We start from the raw sequence: 18,649 nt of genomic DNA, 5'->3' as shown, positions 1-18,649 counted from the left end.
TTGATGAGTGCATGCCTTTGGGAACATATTGAGTCTTACCAAACTGCAAGTCCTGGTTGACCCGTGAGATTCGCAGTCTGCTGAGGCGATCAAGACCAGCAATCCACAACCCTATAGTGAAGCGGTCCAGGTTTTGACCAATGAAAGGTCACCGTGAGAACGCAATGAGTAAAGATATGTTTGGAGAAAAAAGGGTGCAGAATTTCATGAAAAGAACACCTCTTCAACTGACAAAGGGTCTCAGCCCGAAACGTCGACAGTGCTTCTCCTTATAGATGCTGCCTGGCCTGCTGTGTTCCACAAGCATTTTGTGTGTGTTGGTTGAATTTCCAGCATCTGCAGATTTCCTCGTGTTACCTCTTCAACTGTTAAGCACGGGGGAGGGGGGGGAGGGTGGTGGATCGATCATGCTTTGGGCTTGTGTTGCAGCCAGTGGCTCGGGGAACATTTCACTGGTAGAGGGAAGAATGAATTCATTTAAATACCAGCAAATTCTGGAAGCAAACATCACACCGTCTGTAAAAAAGCTGAAAATGAAAAGAGGATGGCTTCTACAACAGGATAATGATCCTAAACACACCTCAAAATCCACAATGGACTACCTCAAGAGGCGCAAGCTGAAGTTTTTGCCATGGCCCTCACAGTCCCCCGACCTAAACATCATCGAAAATATGTGGATAGACCTCAAAAGAGCAGTGCATGCAAGACGGCCCAAGAATCTCACAGAACTAGAAGCCTTTTGCAAAGAAGAATGGGCGAAAATCCCCCAAACAAGAATTGAAAGACTTTTCGCTGGCTACAAAGAGTGTTTACAAGCTGTGATACTTGCCATAGGGGCTGATACTAAATAGTGACCATGCAGGGTGCCCAAACTTTTGCTTCTGGCCCTTTTAATTTTTTGTTATTTTGAAACTGTAAAAGATGGAAATAAAAAAGTAATCTTGCTTAAAATATTAAAGAAATGTGTTATCTTTAACTTTATGCCTTTTGGACATCTTTTACTTGCTTAGCTGTTCACAGTAACAGAAATTTTGACCAGGGGTGCCCAAACTTTCACATGCCACTTTATAACCAGGCAATGAATGCATAAAAAGCATGCAGGCATAGTCCAAATTCTGTTGTTGTTCAGACCAATCATCGCAATGGGGAAGAAATGTGATCTAAGTGACGTTGACCATGGAATTATTGTTGGTGCCAGATGGGGTGCTGTGAGTATTTGAGAAACCTCTGATCTTCTGGGATTTTCATGCACAACAGTCTCGAGTTTACAGATAATGGTGTGAAAAACCCAAAAAAAAAATCCAGCAAGCAGCGGTTCAATGGTCGAAAAAGCCTTCTTAATGAGAGGTCAGAGGAGAATGGCCAGACTGGTTCAAGCTGACAGTTGATGTTTACGTTTATTATCATCTGACTGTAGGTGTATACAACCAAATTAAACAATGTTCCTCCGGACCACGGTGCACCCACAAAACATATATTACACACACCACATAAAACAAAATATTACCGTAAGTTAATAATATACAATTCAAAACGTAGTGCGTAGCCCACTGTCTTAGTGATGTCAGGGTACTCATTAGTCTCACAGCCTGAGGAGAGAAGCTGTTACCCAGTGTGGTAGTTCTAGTCCTAAACCTTCTGTACCTCCCTCCTGATGGTAGTGGGTCAAAGAGATCGTGGGATGGGTGGTGGGATCGAGGCCACTGAGTGCAGGTTTGGGTAAAGTCCAGCCAGTTGACAAAGTTTTACCTCAGCTGTTCAACGGGTTTGGCTTGTCATTTATACACAGCCCTGCATCTCGACTGTAACCAGTCATTAAGGTACAGGTGAATCCACCAGAGCGGGGATTTTTAAACCTGGAGTCCACAGTCCCCTTGGAGATCTGTGAAATTGGATGAGAAAAAAATTACATCTTTCATTTTCACTAACCTCTAACTGAAACTTAGTATTTCCTTCAATTATGAATGTAGGTTACAAACCAGTGTTAGTAGTACCTGTGATTTTATCACCAATAGAAATCAGATATTTTTGTATCACATTACAAATATCTCAAGATATCATTTATGACACACTCATCACTACTTCAAAATGACAATAGTTATTAGACCCACCACTAGCTTGAACATGATCACAATCTTCCTGTCCACAGACACTTGTGCAATGTAGCTGGCCAACTATGGGGCAGCCCTGCGCCTAGTGTCATTCAGTGACCAAACGGTGAAGTTGTGTGTTCTCACATTTGTGATCCAGACACATACATTGCTCTCCATTATTCCTTATCTACATTTGCTTGTTGATCAATGCAAACAAGGATGTGACTCATTTTTTATTGTTTGTTAAAGTTGTGCTAAACTGGACAGTCCAAATGAGAATTCTTAACTCTGGGTAGTGCCACAGAGCCTTTTGTAATATGACCCTGCCTCTGTGAACAACAGAATGAGACATGCTGAGACAGTACCAGGCATTCCTAAAAACGCATCAACCATCAGAGCTGTAAAATCGGATCACGTGCTTACCGTGCAGAAAAAGTGCAAGCAATGGACAGAACCAAGCAGTCTGCACCTAATATATCATATCAAGTGCAGCAGTACTGCCAGATGTGATTATAGAGGGCTAACAGAGGGCAGGTTCATCAACATCTCCACCCTCAGTGATGGCAGGTCTGATTGTAATGTGGAGTGAGGGATATGTCAGGCCACGAGGATACAGCTAGTAGAAGTGTACATTTCTACAGCTGTTGATGGTCCTTAGTGCCTTTAGATGCCCAATTTTGAGATCCAAATTATTTCTATCACACGGCGCGATGGTGGTCCCAAACATTAGCAGGCATAGAGTTGCACAAGGCTGCAGATGCTGGAATCTGAAGACAGAAAATAATATAATCTGCTGCAGGAACTCTAGAGGTTGACAGCCCATTTTCCTGTACAGGTTGAGCTCTTGGAGAAATCTGTATTTTTTAAATATATATTAGAAAGCATTTTCACATGAAGAAGGGGTTGTGTGATTGTCACTCCTTCCAATTCTGTCATTGACAGATGCGTCTGCAACAGGTAGATTGGTGAGGACAGGGTCATCCCTTGTACTGGATCACTCACTACCTGGCAGGTATCTCACCTGAGCAACACAAAAAATGCTGGAGGAACTCAGCAGGCCAGGTAGCATCTATGGTAAAGAGTACAGTTAATGTTTTGGGCCAAGACCCTTCAAGACTGGAGAAAAAATTATGGGGTTGGGGGAAGAGAAGGAAGAAACACAAAGTGATAGGTGAAACTGGAAGGGAGGAGTGAAGTAAGGAGTTGGGAAGTTGATTGGTGAAAGAGATAACACGAGGAAATCTGCAGATGCTGGAAATTCAAACAACACACACAAAATGCTGGTGGAACACAGCAGGCCAGGCAGCATCTATAAGGAGAAGCACTGTCGATGTTTCAGGCCGAGACCCTTCGTCAGGTGAAAGAGATACAGGGCTGGAGAAGGGGAAATCTGATAGAAAAGGACAGAAGGCCATTGAAGAAAGAAAAGGGGGAGGAACACCAGATGGAGGTGATGTCCATGCCATCAGGTTAGAGGCTACCCAGACAGAATATACAGTGTTGCTCCTCCAACCTGAGTATGGCCTCATCGCGACAGTAGAGGAGGAGTTGGAGGGATATATTGGAATAGGAATGGGAAGTGGAATTAAAATGGGTTGCATTTTAATTTAAAATCTGACAGCTTTTCTTTTTGATATTGAGCTAGTTCAGTTTTAGTGATATACATTTTAATCTAATTGCATGTTTACTTAATTACACATGCTTCCAGTCACCAAAACACTGGTAGAAGTGACCACAGTGTGGTCTCCATAATGATGTACCATCTTCTCTTGGATAACATTCTTTATATCTAATACTACAGCAAAATGTCTACAAGAAATAAGTTTTGGATTTCCTATGCAAGTTTGTGTGTATACCTATGTTTTAGAACTTTATAAATCAGATATATATTGCAAAAATTGGAAATTCTCTTTTTTTTTGTATGGCTGAGCATATGTTGTGTATTTTATTTGTGCTTTCCAAATGTTAATTATTTGCATTGAACAACAATCAAAGGCAAGAACCCTTATTTTAGTGTTGTCAATTAGAAAGGAATTAAGGATAAATATTATACCCCTTGCTCCTTCCTTAACCAAATTAACTATTTGGAGAATACAGAACAATTATGCTCAGGGGGATAACATTTTTAATGTGTTCTTTTATCACCAAGAAATTTTATGCAACATTTCTTCCCTCCTATGAAACATTTGGCATTTTTCTGATTGTTCCTTGACCAAGCAGGTCTTCAGGTAACAACTATTACTGGGGTCGCAGCTGGACTAATGGGGCATCTTAACCAGCTTAATCCTATCCTCATTAACAGTAAGAACTACAAGGCAGCATGTCCTGCAAAAATCCTTAAATCAATCAGCTAACTCAAATACAAAACTGGAATTTTCCAGTTATTTATTAATCAAGGAGATAGGCACAAATTGTTATTGTTATAGTTTACCTGCCAATTGTTGTTTATAATAAGTGCACGGAACAGGGGAAGATGTGCTTTAAAATTATATTTTTATCATTTTCCAAATTTACATTATTTGACAGGAATCCATCATGAAAATTGAAGAGAATCAATAAAGGTAATTCTTGTAGTAGAATCAGTATTTAAAATATTTTCGGGATCTTTAATCTACATCCATCCACCATTGTTTTCTTTTACGAAGATTTGCATCTGAAGTTGACTTTTGCCATTTAGCTTTCTTTTCTGGTTCATTATTATTTAACATATGTTGTTTCCTGATTCTACTACTGTATCTTTGTTGTAGTGGGACTGATAAAAAACCTTCATGTTTCCTTTGTGGAACAAATTTGAGGGCCTTGTGCCAGTTGCCAGTTTCTTTCACAGTCAACAAAATGTTGATCATTTGGTTCAACGTAAGATTTTTTGCACCGCTGTTCCAGTTCAAATACTCATCCAAAGGAAGGCGTGCAGTTGCCAACTTCAAACGTTTTGCATTTGCAAGAGATAATCCTGTTTGGATTGACTTATCAACAATTGATCCAATGATGTAGACTTTATCATGCTGAAATGTGTTCAGTACAAAAGGAGAATCTGCAGTTAAATACACAAGCTTGTCTTTGGGAAAAATGTCAATATATGACTCATGTGTTGCCGTAATTAAGAGATTATGCCAAGCATCTCCATAGCGTTTCAAAAGCTCTCTATGATAGCCTCCATCTAAGCTAAGGTTACAGAAATGCAAGTGAAATGGGTCCAAGGATCTCCTGTTGCATCCTTCACCCTCCATCAGCTGAGAGACAGTATTTTCCATTTCTCTACGGTTCATGTAGTGTTCATAACTCATATCGAACACCAGTGGCTGTCCAAATATCATAGATTGGGCTGCCTTCCAATTGTACATTAGATCAAAAGACCGTTGCCATAATTGTAAAAGAAAAGTATTCTTTAATGCAGCTCCTTCCTCACCTTTGACTTCTTTCTGTAACAGCCTTGTTTCTTGCTTTAATTTTTGTTTCTCTTTTGTGGCTTTCTTTTTCCCTTCCTTGATTGCTAAATACTTCAGATACTTTTTCTTTGCAGATTTAGTAGACAGTTCTTGAAATGTTTTTAACTGTTCATCCGTTAAGTTTTCTGGAACAGCCTTCCCAGCTAATTGCCACATTTGAATTAGTTCTCTTGTGGCAGTAAGGGATGAGTCCCCAAGGTCTTCAGAGGGTAATTGTTTGGAAGCTTCAGTTGTAGTTTCTCTCAGAACAGTCTTCCAAATATCTAAATCTATTTTGTCAGGCCTGACATTATTTTCTTCAGTCCTTGGACATGGCGAAAGAATCAGGCTCCTGGTGTGGAGCATAAATTGTTGCCTGGCCAAACATGCTTTAGTTTTCACCCATGTATTTACTTGTACACTGCAATGTCTACCAAGGTTTTGGAAGAGATGGGTAACCTGCAGCCACATAGTACGGTATACTGAAAGAACAAATTCCTCTAATCCAAATAATCAATAATGTCCAAAGAAATCCAAGCGCAATATTTAATCCTGTAATTAAGACAAAAGAATTAAGAGAATTACAAAAGATATTTCCAAATTAAGTCACACCAAATTCTTGCTACATCTTTTGTCTGAAATACAGTGCTCTCCACTTCTTTAAAATCATACATTTATAGAAGTATGGAGTTTGTTACATTAAATTCTATTGAATGTGACCTCCCTTACAAATGGTGATTTTTGAATTGTGACATGGCAGGGCACCTTTGTTTAAAAGGTAGCAGAGCCTCATGACAGCTACCTTTATGTTTATAGCCAATATGTTTGTTCTGAAAAATTAAGACATTGGGAGGTTACTTGGGGCATGCTTGGTGGGTGGGGGAGTACTGATGCCTTTTTTTGCAGAAGTTGGTGGGGGGTGTGGATGGTCATTGCTTTGCTGCTGCTTGTGCGTGGGAAGGGGGAGTGGGGGGCTTTGGGGTGCTAACATTTTTACCGTCACTCATTCCTTGAGGCACTTTTTTGTTTTCATGGATGTCTGCGAAGAACAAGAATTTCAGGATGTGTGTTGCATAATTTCTCTGATATTAAATGGAACTACTGAAATGATCTATACAAATTAAAAGTGAGCTGCCTATTTTTCTAGGAGGAAGTAACATCCAAGTTTACTTTGCTGGTTTCATGCAACTTATTTTACTACTCTCAAAAGGCCAAATCCCAATTGGATCACAATTTTGTGAAACACTTTAGTTCATTCTTCAAATGGAAGCCCAAGTTTCCTGCCATCCCATTCCTACATAGACTCATCCATCCTCACCTCTTACTGTGTTCCAGCAGAGCACTGCCAGGAAACAACACTTTGTTTTCTGACTCAACACATTACAGTCTCTGAACTCAAAACTGAGTTCAACAATTCCAGATATTAGGCATTTTCATTTCATATTTCCAGAAATTCCCCCTCAATTTTTTTTGTAAAGTTCAAATAATTAATCTGTATTTACATTTCGTGTGGACTTTTATCACTTTGCATTAAAAGGATTTCTTTTTAACATATAACATTTCCTGCCTTCCACTTTATAACAGAGTTCTTTTTCCTTAGTTCTTTTCTCCTCATGTCTACAGAATCTTAAAATCAGTTTGCTTCTAATTAGTCTTGGTGAAAGGTCATTCACCTGAAATGTTAACCCTTTCTCCCCCTCCCCTAGCTTCTGCGGATCTGTACCCCCAATTACCGTATTGCAGATTTTCAACATCCACTGTTGAGTATTATTATTCTGGCATCCATACTTTTGCTTTATGATTTTTTTTTCTTAACTTAAAAAAAAACAATAAAGTTATCAAAATTTCAACCAGCTAGGATTTTTTCCGGGCCAACTTTGCTTATCAACTCTTCTCTGAAACTGTTAATTTGTTACTGAAGCATGGTTTTATAAATAATGGCTGATCTTTGGCATTCGCTGTTATTTACATGTGGGCTATGACATTGAGTAGCATTAACTGAAAATTGCTGGGTTTCAACTATTCAGTCATATATAGAAATCAGTAATGATCAACAGTATTAAATGTTGCTTATTTTCTGTCTTTTTCTAATCCAGGGACAACACAGACTTTTCTATAATCTATAGGTCCCAGAACTCATCCTAAATTGATTGAACCAAAAGAATTTTAAAGTTTTGTTATGTGCAAGGAATGGAATTACACAAGTCTACTATATTCATTACTAACAACACATCCATTGGGATCTAACTGGGAACTAAGTATAACTAAATTGTTACAAGTTATAATCAAACTGGGTCTCAGGGTCTTTTCTACCATCTACACTTCTTACACTCTCCCTTATTTCCTGAAGCCTCTCCCAGGGAGATCGAATTATCGCAAACACAAGGAAATATGTTCTTTTTAAATTTTAGGTCACTGCATGGGAAGTCGTCCTCATGCATGTCCTTCACAAAATCATAAGCAGCGTTTATCTCCACAAACATGTTATTGACTCTGATTCCATCTCCACCAATCTCACACACTGGATGTTCCAATATGAGAAATTGGCTATAGTATCCCTCACACCTGCTCCATTTTTCAGCACTGGCGATGCCATGCTTTGCCTGCCTGTGGAAGTGGAAGCTTTATAGAGGGTGCAGAGGAGATTTACCATGATGCTGTCTGGATTACAGAACACGTCTCTTGAGGAAAGGCTAAGCAAGCAAGGGCTTTTCTCTTTGGAACAAAGGAGAATGAGAAGAGACTTGATAAGAGATGTAAACGCTACTGTGGTGTAGTGGTTAGCATAATAATATTACTGCGCCAGCAATCTGGGTTCAGTTCCGCCACTGTCTGTAAGGTGCTTGTACATTCTCCGTATCACTGCGAGGGTTTCTGCCAGATGCTCTGGTTTCTTCCCACATCCCAAAGGCATATGGGTAGTAGGTGTAATTGGGCAGTGTGGGCTCATTGGGCTGGGAGGGCCTGTTATTGTGCTGTTTCTCTAATTAAATAAGAGAAGGCATAGATAGTGTGCGCCTTTCGCCCATGGCGACAATGACTAACACGAGAGGGCATACTTTAAAGGCGAAGGAGGAAAATATGGGGGAGGGATATCAGAGGTTTTTTTAAATAGACAGAAAAAGGTCGGTGCATGAAGCGCACAGCCCGGGTGGCGGTAGAAGCAGATGCATTAGATAAGCACATCGATGAAAGAAAAATGGAGCTTATGAGGGAGGGAAGAGTTAGGTTAAAAGGTTAGCTATGTTGCATTCTAGAAATGTATCGCTCAACTCAGAACGGACTTAATGATTGCACAGGCACAAACCACAACTTACTGTACTGCATTTGCTTATGGAAACCTGATTAATTTAAAATACTAAATGCAACAAAACTTCACGATTGTAATGGACTGACGACAAATTGCATTCAGAAGGTGGTGACAAAAAGCACAGAAAACATCTAAAAGACTCAATGAATATTTCTGTCAATTATCCAGCATTTGTTTACTACGTTATCATTCACATTTTAATGAAAGGAGTATAAGGCGCCTTGCTCAGAAACGGAGTCTATATTTGCATGAACAAAAATCATTCCGAACCTGTTAGACGAATGACGTTCAGGCTGAGAGTCTGAAATGAAATTAAGAGCCCAAAACCTGGCCGGATGTCAACCGATGAAACCCCCTCCACTTCACGTGGTGCCTGTCCGTCCCTTTCAGCTCCCCTTCTTTCCGCAAACTCTCCTCACGGTCAAAACAGCACGTTACACAGAAAATCTGTCAGGTTCTTTTGGGAAAAAAAAACAAAATCAACGTTTCATGTTAACTATGGAATTGCTCTAGTAACCTTGTGTGATCTGTGACAGATTCGTTTAACTAAGAACCGTAATTAACAACACACACAAAATGCTGGAGGAACTCACCAGGCCCTCATCAGCAGTTCTTATTTAACCGCAAAAAGATGATAGTGTTTATATGCGCGCAAGCATTTTTTCGAAATTTTATATTAATGTAGTCGTGGAATAAGCGATTCCTGATCGCGTGAATTAGCGTGAAAATCACTTTGATCAAATTCCCTTGAAATGTGTTCCCGGGGAATGATTTTGAGGCCGCCACGGATTAACATCCGGTTCGATTAGTTCCCCGCCCAGTTACTGAGAGGACTCTAGTAACTCTTCATTTCAATTAGCCTCCTAGTACTGAGACTATGAGCTTGTTCCTGCCAAAGTTACAAACTAAGAAAGATGTCGATCATATTATAAAGACTGTGGCGGAGAGGGTGCTGGTTCTAAGATTTGGCCGCGATCAGGACCCGGTCTGTCTGCAACTCGATGAAATTGTCAGTAAATTTAACAAAACCATTTCTCTTGTTGTATAATGTACGTTGTCACGGCAATGCAGTACTGTGGGAATGTTGAATATGCGGTCTATCAAACAAGACCATTGGGAACTTTCGTGGAAAATGGGTGCAATTACTCAAAATACTAGAATCACAGAAAAATAAGTAATCTGCTTTTTGTGCCGCGTTGCAGTGTAGAGATATTTTTGTGATGGCCGTTATTATTTCAGAAGTGATTTTTTTATGTATGAGATTTGAGATTTGGCAATAATAAAGCACATTCATCTGATGTCCCACTCCCAGTCAGGTAGGCCAGTTTATCTGTCTACCTGGAAATGCCAACGCCCAAGTTTTAAAATTATAATCGTTTTCGGACTCCTTTGCGGCGTCATCCCTTCACTGTCACCCATCTTGGATCCTCGTACTTAACCAACTCTGTTCATTTTCATTAAACATGGCTTTGTGCGTGTTAAGTCATGTCTAACCAATCTTAAGGTAGTTACTAGAAAAGTTGATGAAGGCAAGGCTGTCGAGGTTTCTACTGATTTGACATGGGCGGTTGGTCAAGAAGGTTCAAGTCACTTGGCATTCAAGATGAAGTAGTAAATTGGCTTAGCAGAAGTCGTCAAAACACTGGTTGTAGATGGTTGCCTCTCTGACTGGAGACCTGTGCATTGAACTGCTGCCGCAAAGTTAACAAATTTCATGACATATGCTAGTGATATTAAACCAGATTCTGATTCTAGTAAATTGGACCAGCAACTTTGCGGATGACACCTAGATCGGGGGTGTAGTGTACTGCGAGGAAGACTATCAAAGCTTGCAGTGGGATTTGGACCAGCTGGAAAAATGGAATGAAAACTGGCAGATGGTATTTAATGCAGACAAGTGCACTTTAGGAGGATCAACCAGGTGAGCTGTAGGGCACTAAGGTGTGCAATAGTACAGAGGGATCTAGGAATACAGGTCCATAATTCCTTGAAAGTGGCATCACAGTTAGGGTCATCAAGAACTTTTGGCACATGGGCCTTCATAAATCAACGTACTGAGTACAAAAAATTGTATAGGATGATGGTGAGGCCTAATTTGGAATATCGTGTGCAGTTTTGGTCACCAATCTATAGGAAAAATGTAAATAAGGTTGAAAATATGCACAGAAAATTCACAAGGATATTGCCAGGATTTGACCTAAGTTATAGGGGAAGATTGAACAGGTTAGGACTTTATTCTCTACAACATAGAATACTGAGGGCAGATTTGATAGAGGTATATAAAATTATAGGGGTATTGACAAAAATTACAAGCAGGGTTTTTCCACTGAGATTGGGTGAGACAAGAACTAGAGGACGTGGGTTAAGAGTGAAGGGTAAAATATTTAAGGGCAATATGAGGGAGAAATTCTTCACACAGAGGGTGGTGAGAGTGTGGAATGAGCTGCCAGCGCAAGTGGAGAATGCAAGGTTGATCCCATCATTTAGGAGAAATTTGAATAGGTACGTGGATGGTAGGGGTATGGAGGGCTATGGTCCAGGTGCAGGACTACGGCACTAGGCAGATTAATGGTTCGGCACAGACTAAATGAGCCAAAGGGTGTGTTTCTGTGCTGTGCTTCGCTATGACTCAATCCATCTTGATTTTAGTAATTTTGGCATGAATGCCTTCAACAGTCTCAGCACCAGCCTCTGGGATTCCCTCTCCAATCTGCTCACTTTTTTAGTGCTCTCAACAGAGTCTTTGAAGACTGCTCCTTGACAATGTTTTTTTGGTCATCTCAGTTAACCTGCCTTACTCCTTTCTCTCTTAACTCTCACTATAAAAATAGTAGTGGGAGAGAGGAGAAATTCTGATCTGTTAGCGTAACATCAGAAGCAGAGGAAATGCTGGAGCCCATGTTGATGAGAACAGGAGGGTATAATAGGATTGAACAGAGACAGCATGGATTTATGAAAGAAAAATTGTATTGGACTGATCTATTAATGTGACTAGTTGAAAGGATAATGGGGGGGGAGAAGGTGTTTGTGATGTATTTAAATTTTAGTAAAAGTGAATTACTGCCTTTAAATGAATCTATCTCTATATATGATAATATTCCTTTTAAAGTTATGGATTCTTTTAGATATTTTGATGTCATAATTACTAAAAAATGTAAGGATCTTTATAAAGCCAATTTTCCTCCTTTAGTGGACTTTATGAAGTACTCATTTAGTAGATGGAGCCCACTTTACGTTTTCACTTGTTGGTCGTATACATGTAGTTAAAATGATGATTTTACCAACATTTTTATATTTATTTCAGAATATTCCTGTTTTCTTGATTAAGAAGTTTTTTGATCGGATTGATTATTATTCTATCTTTTATTTGGGATAATAAAAGACCAAGAATTAGTAAATGTTATTTACAAAAGTTGAAAAAGGATGGAGGTCTCGCTTTGCCTAATCTAAGAATGTATTATTGGGCTGTTAATTTGTGATATATTGTCTTTTGGTTATATTGGGGCTGGAACGGAGAGCTGTGAAACAGTTTTATTTAACTTCGTTATTAGGAGTTGCTCTACCTATACAATTAGCTAAAAGTTGCTAATTTAAACCTATATCCTGTGGTTAAGCACTCTTTACAAGTTTGGCTCCAGTTCCGCAATTTTTTTAATCTTAAAAAATTTAAACTTTGTAGTATAATTTATCGTAATTACTTTTTTAAACCTTCCTGGAGTGATCCAATTTTTTTTACTTTGGAAAAATAAAGGTATAAATTATTTTTTGGATTTATTTAAAGAAGGCAGATTGATGTCTTTTGAACAATTAGTCGATAAATATTCTCTCTCATATTCACACTTTTTACAATATATTCAAGTTAGACATTTTTTACAAAAAATATTTAAGTAATTTTCCTTACATATTGGAGGCTGACTTGTTAAATACTATTATGAATATGAACCCTTCGTTAAAAGGTTCTATTGGAAGAATTTATAATTTATTACTACAATGAGATCTTAAGTCCTTTACTTAAGATTAAACAGGATTGGAAGAAGGAACTCAATTTGACTTTTATATGGGAGGATTGGACACGGATTCTGAAGCTGGTTAACTCTTCGATCTGCGCTAATCATTCACTGATTCAATTTTAAATTGTACATCGTTATCATTTGACGAAGGAGAGACTTCCTAAAATATTTCCCAATGTTGACAAATATTGTGATAGATGTAAAACTGAGATAGCTACAGCGACACATATGTTCTGGTCATGTTCTATATTAAAACAGTTTTGGAAGTCAGTCTTTTCAACAATTTCTAAAGCACTCAGAATCAACTTACAACCTAATAAATTGACTGTACTTTTTGGAATAATTTCTCTAAATATCCATGGTATTTCTGTGTCTGACCAACATGTTATTGTGTTTGTTACATTGATAGCTAGGAGGGCCATCTTGTTGAAATGGAAGGATATATCAGCTCCTACTTTGTCAAAGTGGTTCTCTCAAGTGATGCTGTGTCTTATCTTGGAGAAAATTAGAAGTCGAACCTTTGAACCTTTTTGATTTTGAGAAGAGATGGAGCTCATTTGCTCATTACTATCATTTCAGTTAACTGATAGATTTTCTCCACGATCTAAGTGTAAATTTTTTCTTGATGTATCTTTCTTTCTTGATGGCAGCTTGATGTTTATTTCTAGAAGCTTTCTGTATGACGCGTGGCTCCGGGGTTGTACCTCCAATGGGTTTCTCTTTTTTTCTCACTTTTCTTGCTTAGTAGGGTTTTTTTAAATTCACAAAAATTTTCAATCTTTAAGATAATTTATTTTTTGAGGCATTGTAAGTGTTGTTACTTCGATGTACCTGTGTTATTTTTGAATAATAATAATAATAATAATAAAAAGATTTGAAAAGAAAAAGAAATTTTGAGGTGGTTTTTGAAATGGTCTCACACTGAACAGTGGTCAACAAGTTTAAAAAACGTGGAACTGGGATGGCATGACATAGAATGACAACTAGTTTACAGACAGGTTAACGAGGGCTTAGCTGAATTAGGTGATTTGATTCAAACTTTTGAGATCCTGAAATGTCTAGACTGTGTGGAGTTGGAGGAGGTGTTTTCTCTTGTAAAGCTAGTCTAGAAGAGAGGTTCCCAACTTTATTTTCTGCCGTGAAGCCTTACCATTAACTGACCTCTGGTCTAGAACTACGGGTCACTGTTCAAAAATAAGTAATTGCCCACTTAAGGTAGGTGAGGCAGATATGGATGAAGCAAACAAATGTCATATTTCCATGTTTGCTGATCCAAAACTAGTTGGGATTCTGTGTAGGGAAGAAGCTGTAAAGACGTTTCACAGGGATATAGACAAACTAGGTGAGTGAATAAGATTATGTAAGATGAAATATAAGGTGGTAAAATGTGAGGTCATTTATTTCAGAATAGTGGAGTATTTTTAAATGACAGCAGGTTTGGAAGTAATGGTGTTCAAAAGGCCCAGTAGGTAAATGTAGGTACAAGAAGCATTTAGAAAGCAAATGGTACATCATTTTGGCCTGTATTGTGAAAGGATTTGACTACGGCTTCATTGCAATTATTTACTGTCTTCGTAAGATCACACTTGGATTGCTGTGCATCATTGAGGTCTTCTTACCCAAAGAGATATATTGCTAGAGAGGGAGGATAATGAAGATTCAGCAAAGTAGTTCCTGCACTGGCAAGTTTGGTCTATATACTGTAGAGTTTAGAAGAATGAATGATAAATCAGTCATACAGAATTCTTACAAGGCTTGATTGTGTAGATGTTTCTTCTGTCTGAAAATCTAGAATCAAGGATCATGGGTTCAAAATAGGGGAGACACCATTTAGGATAAGATGTAGAGAGAGTTCTTCACACAGAAGGTGGTAGATCTTTGCTATTCTCTACCTTGGACAGCTATGGTAGTTCTTGTCAAATAATTCATTGAAAAGAGTTCTAGATATTAAGAAAATCAAGGGACAAGATATAGGGAGAATCCAAGAAAACTGAACAGGGATAGATAAAAATGATGATCTTGACAGATGCCAAGACTCAAAAAGCCAGCTGGTGTACTCCTGGTTCTTACATTCTTGTTTCCTGGCATCAGTTTTGGTTTAGTATCCCACTTGGGAAACTGCTGAAATATTTTACTAATTAATACAATAGAAAGGAATTGTTATTGATACAAAATTTAGGCCATAATTTATGAAAGAATCTGCCATTAGTTGGACTTGACCTTACAGATTTAGGGTTATATAAAAGTTGCTTGGGGCAAGGATATTGATGGAATTTTACCTCAGCAGGCCATCAGCAACTTGCTTTGTGAAAGGAAAATGATGGTTAAAATGTTTTTGCATTCATTAGCATATCATTGTTAACCTACAATACCTGTCATATATCAACACATTGCTTACTTCTTCAGGGTGAGGGAAGATGTTTTTGAAATGCCTGTTCTCAAAAAGAGCATTTTCTTTTCTAAAGGCAGTTCTTTTTAATACTCTATGAAGCAAACTTACAGAAAGTTTTCACAATATTTGAAGCTGCTTTGTGTTTAAGATCCCCTTTCTACAATACCTTGTACCCCCAACTCTGGATATTATCTTATTTTGTATTATTCAAGTACAACTCAAGATCAATTTTTCTCACTCGTGGAAGCCAGAAATCATTGGCAGGAGTAGGCAATTGGCTGAGCTTATTAAATATAAACTGGAAAGAACAAAATTGTAGGAGTTATCTGAAATTAGGTTATTAACCCACATTTATTTTAATTTACAAACTAGTAAGCATATCTCCAAATGAAACCAAAATAATCCATAGTTGAGAAACTTGTTTTTCTAAAATGCTTTCTAAGGTAGATGTGTCACTTCTGATATTTTCTTAATATAACATTTTATTTTTTTTCATTATTCTACCAGCTTTCAAAGACTGCTCATGATCTGAGTAAAATGGCAGCCATTTACCTCGTGGATGTTGACTGTGTGCCGATATATACCCGCTACTTTGATATCAGCTACATTCCTTCTACAGTGTTCTTCTTCAATGGCCAACATATGAAAGTGGATTATGGGTAAGATATTGTTTCTGCAATTAAAATATGGAGGTGCAGGTATAATAATTGAGGCTTCATTATTCCAAGTTGCATTATTGAATGGGAGAAAGTTTATATAAGGATATCTGCTTTTCACTTTCTCTTTAAGTTAACAGTCTTGTCAATTACACTGTAGTTTTTGTAATAACAGTTACTTAAAATATTTTTCAATAACTAGCTACCCCTAAATCCATTGCTGTAGCTGAAGATTGCATTTGCCCACAGTAGGTTTTATCCTCCAAAGCCTTGCTTATTGAAGTACCTGTCAAAAGACTTAAGTTAGTAATTTTTTCTGACTCCACCTCCTCAGCAGAATGTTCCAGATATTAACTACCCTCTGTAAAGAAAAATAATCCTCAGATCACCTTTAAAATTTGTCTCACCTTTAACCTATGACCTTTTGCTTATGAAACCCTAACACAGAAAAAAGGGTGTCTACCTTCTCTACCTATGCCTCTCAATCATATACATTTCAATATGTTCTCTCCCCATAGCTAAAGTCCTCCAATCTGGCAACATCCTGTTGAATATTCTCTCCATCTGGCAATACTGAGATTGTGGGACAGGTCCATCAGTACTGGTACAAAAGTAAAAGAGACAAAATGGTGACAGGAGGACCCAAAAACTGAGGATGATCACTGCGCCACAACATTGATGGGTGTCTCTTTCCGCAAATGTTGCTTAACTGGCTGAATTCTTCTAGCATTTCTGGTTTTGTTTCAAATTCCAGCATCTGCAGGGCTGGAAACGAAGGGAGAAGATGCCAGAACAAAAAGATGGTGGGAGGGAAAGAAGGATAACTAAAAGGTGATAGGTGAAGCCAGGTGGGTGGGAAAGGTAAGGGTTGGAGATGCAGGAATCTGATAGGAGAGGAGAGTTGTCGTTGGAAGGAGGTGGGGACCTAGGAGGGGGTGTAAACTGGTAAAGAGATTAAAGGCCAGAGTGGGGAATAAAGAGAAGAGAGGAAGGGTAATTTTTTTTTTTTTTTTTAAACCAGAAGGAGAAATCGATTTTCATGCCATCGGGTTGGATGACACAGATGGAATACAAGCATCTTCTCTAACAGCTTTCTGACACTGTTCCTTATCAGGGTTTTGATGAAACACTTCATTGCATGTAAACAAAGGGATAAGATTAGTTTTAGATTCCACTAGAAACTTCATAACCATGTTATTGATTGCATTCCACCTCTCTTTTACCTTTATATTCTAATTAACTCCAAACTGAGTTTTCTTCCCTCTGTTAGCTCCATCAAAAGCCCATCCACTTCCCTCTTTAACATGTCTGGTTCCACCTTTCTATTGATATATCTGTTACTCAATCCTCATCCAGTTTGGATTTAACTATTCTAATGCTCTGTGGAATAGACTTTCATCCCCTATCCCCTGCCTCAATCAACTTTATCTATTCCAAAATTTCACTCTTAACCCTAAACCTATCCTTTTGTTAAAATCATGTTTGGCTATGCCATCCCACATATTTTTACTTTCAATCACAAGTTTCCATTGCTCTGACTATCTTTAATGCATTCAGCCTTATTCTCTCCTTGAGTTCCTTCACTGTCTGCTTACTTGTGCGTGAAGTGCTTTGGATCATTGTAAATTGTGGACACAATAGCAAACTCAAGTGTTTACTCTTTTTTTTTTTTTAAAGGTCTCCAGACCATACAAAGTTTGTTGGATGTTTCAAAACCAAGCAAGACTTCATAGATTTAATTGAAGTAATATTCCGTGGAGCAATGCGTGGAAAGTTAATAGTACACAGCCCTATTGATCCAAGGAACATCCCAAAGTATGATCTCCTTTATCATGGCATCTGAATGCACCAGCTGGCTGTTGAGCTTTACAGTTACATCATGGAAACAACTTTGGTGATTTGTAATCAAATACTCCTCAGACAATGAGGAACTTTGAAATGTTTGTTAAATACTTATCCAGTTCTTGCAATTAATCAACAAAAGACTTGGAAGAAATCCGCAAACAGCACTTTCCAGAGCTTCTGCTCCACTATTGTTTGGAGTTTCACAATCCCAGAACTCCAGATCTCTGCTGATTTGAAAAGTTGCTGCCACAATTTGATCTTTGGAGAAATGATTCATGTACTCTGGTTATTGAATTTTTTTTGTCAGCAACGTGATTTCCTTATTCTTGAAAAGCAAAAAGAACTACACAATTAGCTTTGGCATAACATGTGAAATAAAACAAAATGCTGTAAGTAGCCTGTCAGATAGCATCTATGGAAAGAGAAAAACTGAGTGAATGAATTGCTAGTTGTCTTAAATCAGTGGGATTTAATGTTAAGTCCTAAAATGGCAATGACTATAATTTGTTTCTTGAACTTAAAAGGCCAAAGACAGATCAGAATGGGAATGGGACAGATTTAAAGTTACAGGCAACAAAAGCTCAGGTCACCACAATGATTTGAACAGATGTTCTGTAAAGCAGTCACACAATTTGTGTTTCAATCATAAACAAGAGAAAATCTGTAGATGCTGGAAATCCAAGCAACACAAACAAAATGCTGGAGGAACTCAGCAGGCCAGGCAGCATCCATGGAAAAGAGTACAGTCAACAGTTCGGGCCGAGACCCTTCGTCACAACTGGAGAAAAAAGATGAGGTGTCAGAGTTTAAGGTGGTGGGAGCAGAGGAAGAGCTACAAGGTCATAGGTGAACTGGGAGGAGGGGAGGGGTGAAGTAAAGAGCTGGGAAGTTAATTGGTGAAAGCGATACTGGGCT

The 18,649-nt window shown here is 38.4% G+C and overlaps 2 protein-coding genes across 3 annotated transcripts; one reads left to right on the top strand and one right to left on the bottom strand.

Moving 5' to 3' along the window:
• Positions 1-1,387: 1,387 nt before the first annotated feature.
• Positions 1,388-9,559, bottom strand: trmt10c (tRNA methyltransferase 10C, mitochondrial RNase P subunit). Of its 2 annotated transcripts, XR_012098885.1 has the most exons (4): positions 9,425-9,559; positions 9,102-9,288; positions 4,525-6,073; positions 1,388-1,882 (listed from the first exon to the last, which is right to left on the bottom strand). XR_012098885.1 is itself a non-coding variant. In XM_073045210.1 (3 exons), exon 3 carries the CDS (start codon positions 5,990-5,992, stop codon positions 4,700-4,702), a length of 1,293 nt encoding a protein of 430 aa, XP_072901311.1. In that variant the 5' UTR covers positions 5,993-6,073; positions 9,102-9,288; positions 9,425-9,559; the 3' UTR covers positions 1,388-4,699. The 2 variants fall into 2 exon arrangements, 1 of the variants encoding a protein (XP_072901311.1); XM_073045210.1 differs by having other exon boundaries at positions 1,388-6,073.
• A 53-nt stretch (positions 9,560-9,612) lies between these two features.
• txnl4b (thioredoxin-like 4B) lies at positions 9,613-18,127 on the top strand. Its single transcript, XM_073045211.1, has 3 exons — positions 9,613-9,840; positions 15,741-15,892; positions 17,567-18,127. The coding sequence occupies exons 1-3, from the start codon at positions 9,709-9,711 to the stop codon at positions 17,730-17,732; spliced, it is 450 nt and encodes a 149-aa protein (XP_072901312.1). The 5' UTR covers positions 9,613-9,708; the 3' UTR covers positions 17,733-18,127.
• Positions 18,128-18,649: the final 522 nt, after the last annotated feature.

This window comes from Hemitrygon akajei, chromosome 5 (genome assembly GCF_048418815.1).
Source record: "Hemitrygon akajei chromosome 5, sHemAka1.3, whole genome shotgun sequence".
In the NCBI taxonomy this organism is placed as follows: Eukaryota; Metazoa; Chordata; class Chondrichthyes; order Myliobatiformes; family Dasyatidae; genus Hemitrygon; species Hemitrygon akajei.
The sequence above is the reverse complement of the archived record's forward strand: the minus strand, read 5'-3'. Positions and strand labels throughout refer to the sequence as shown.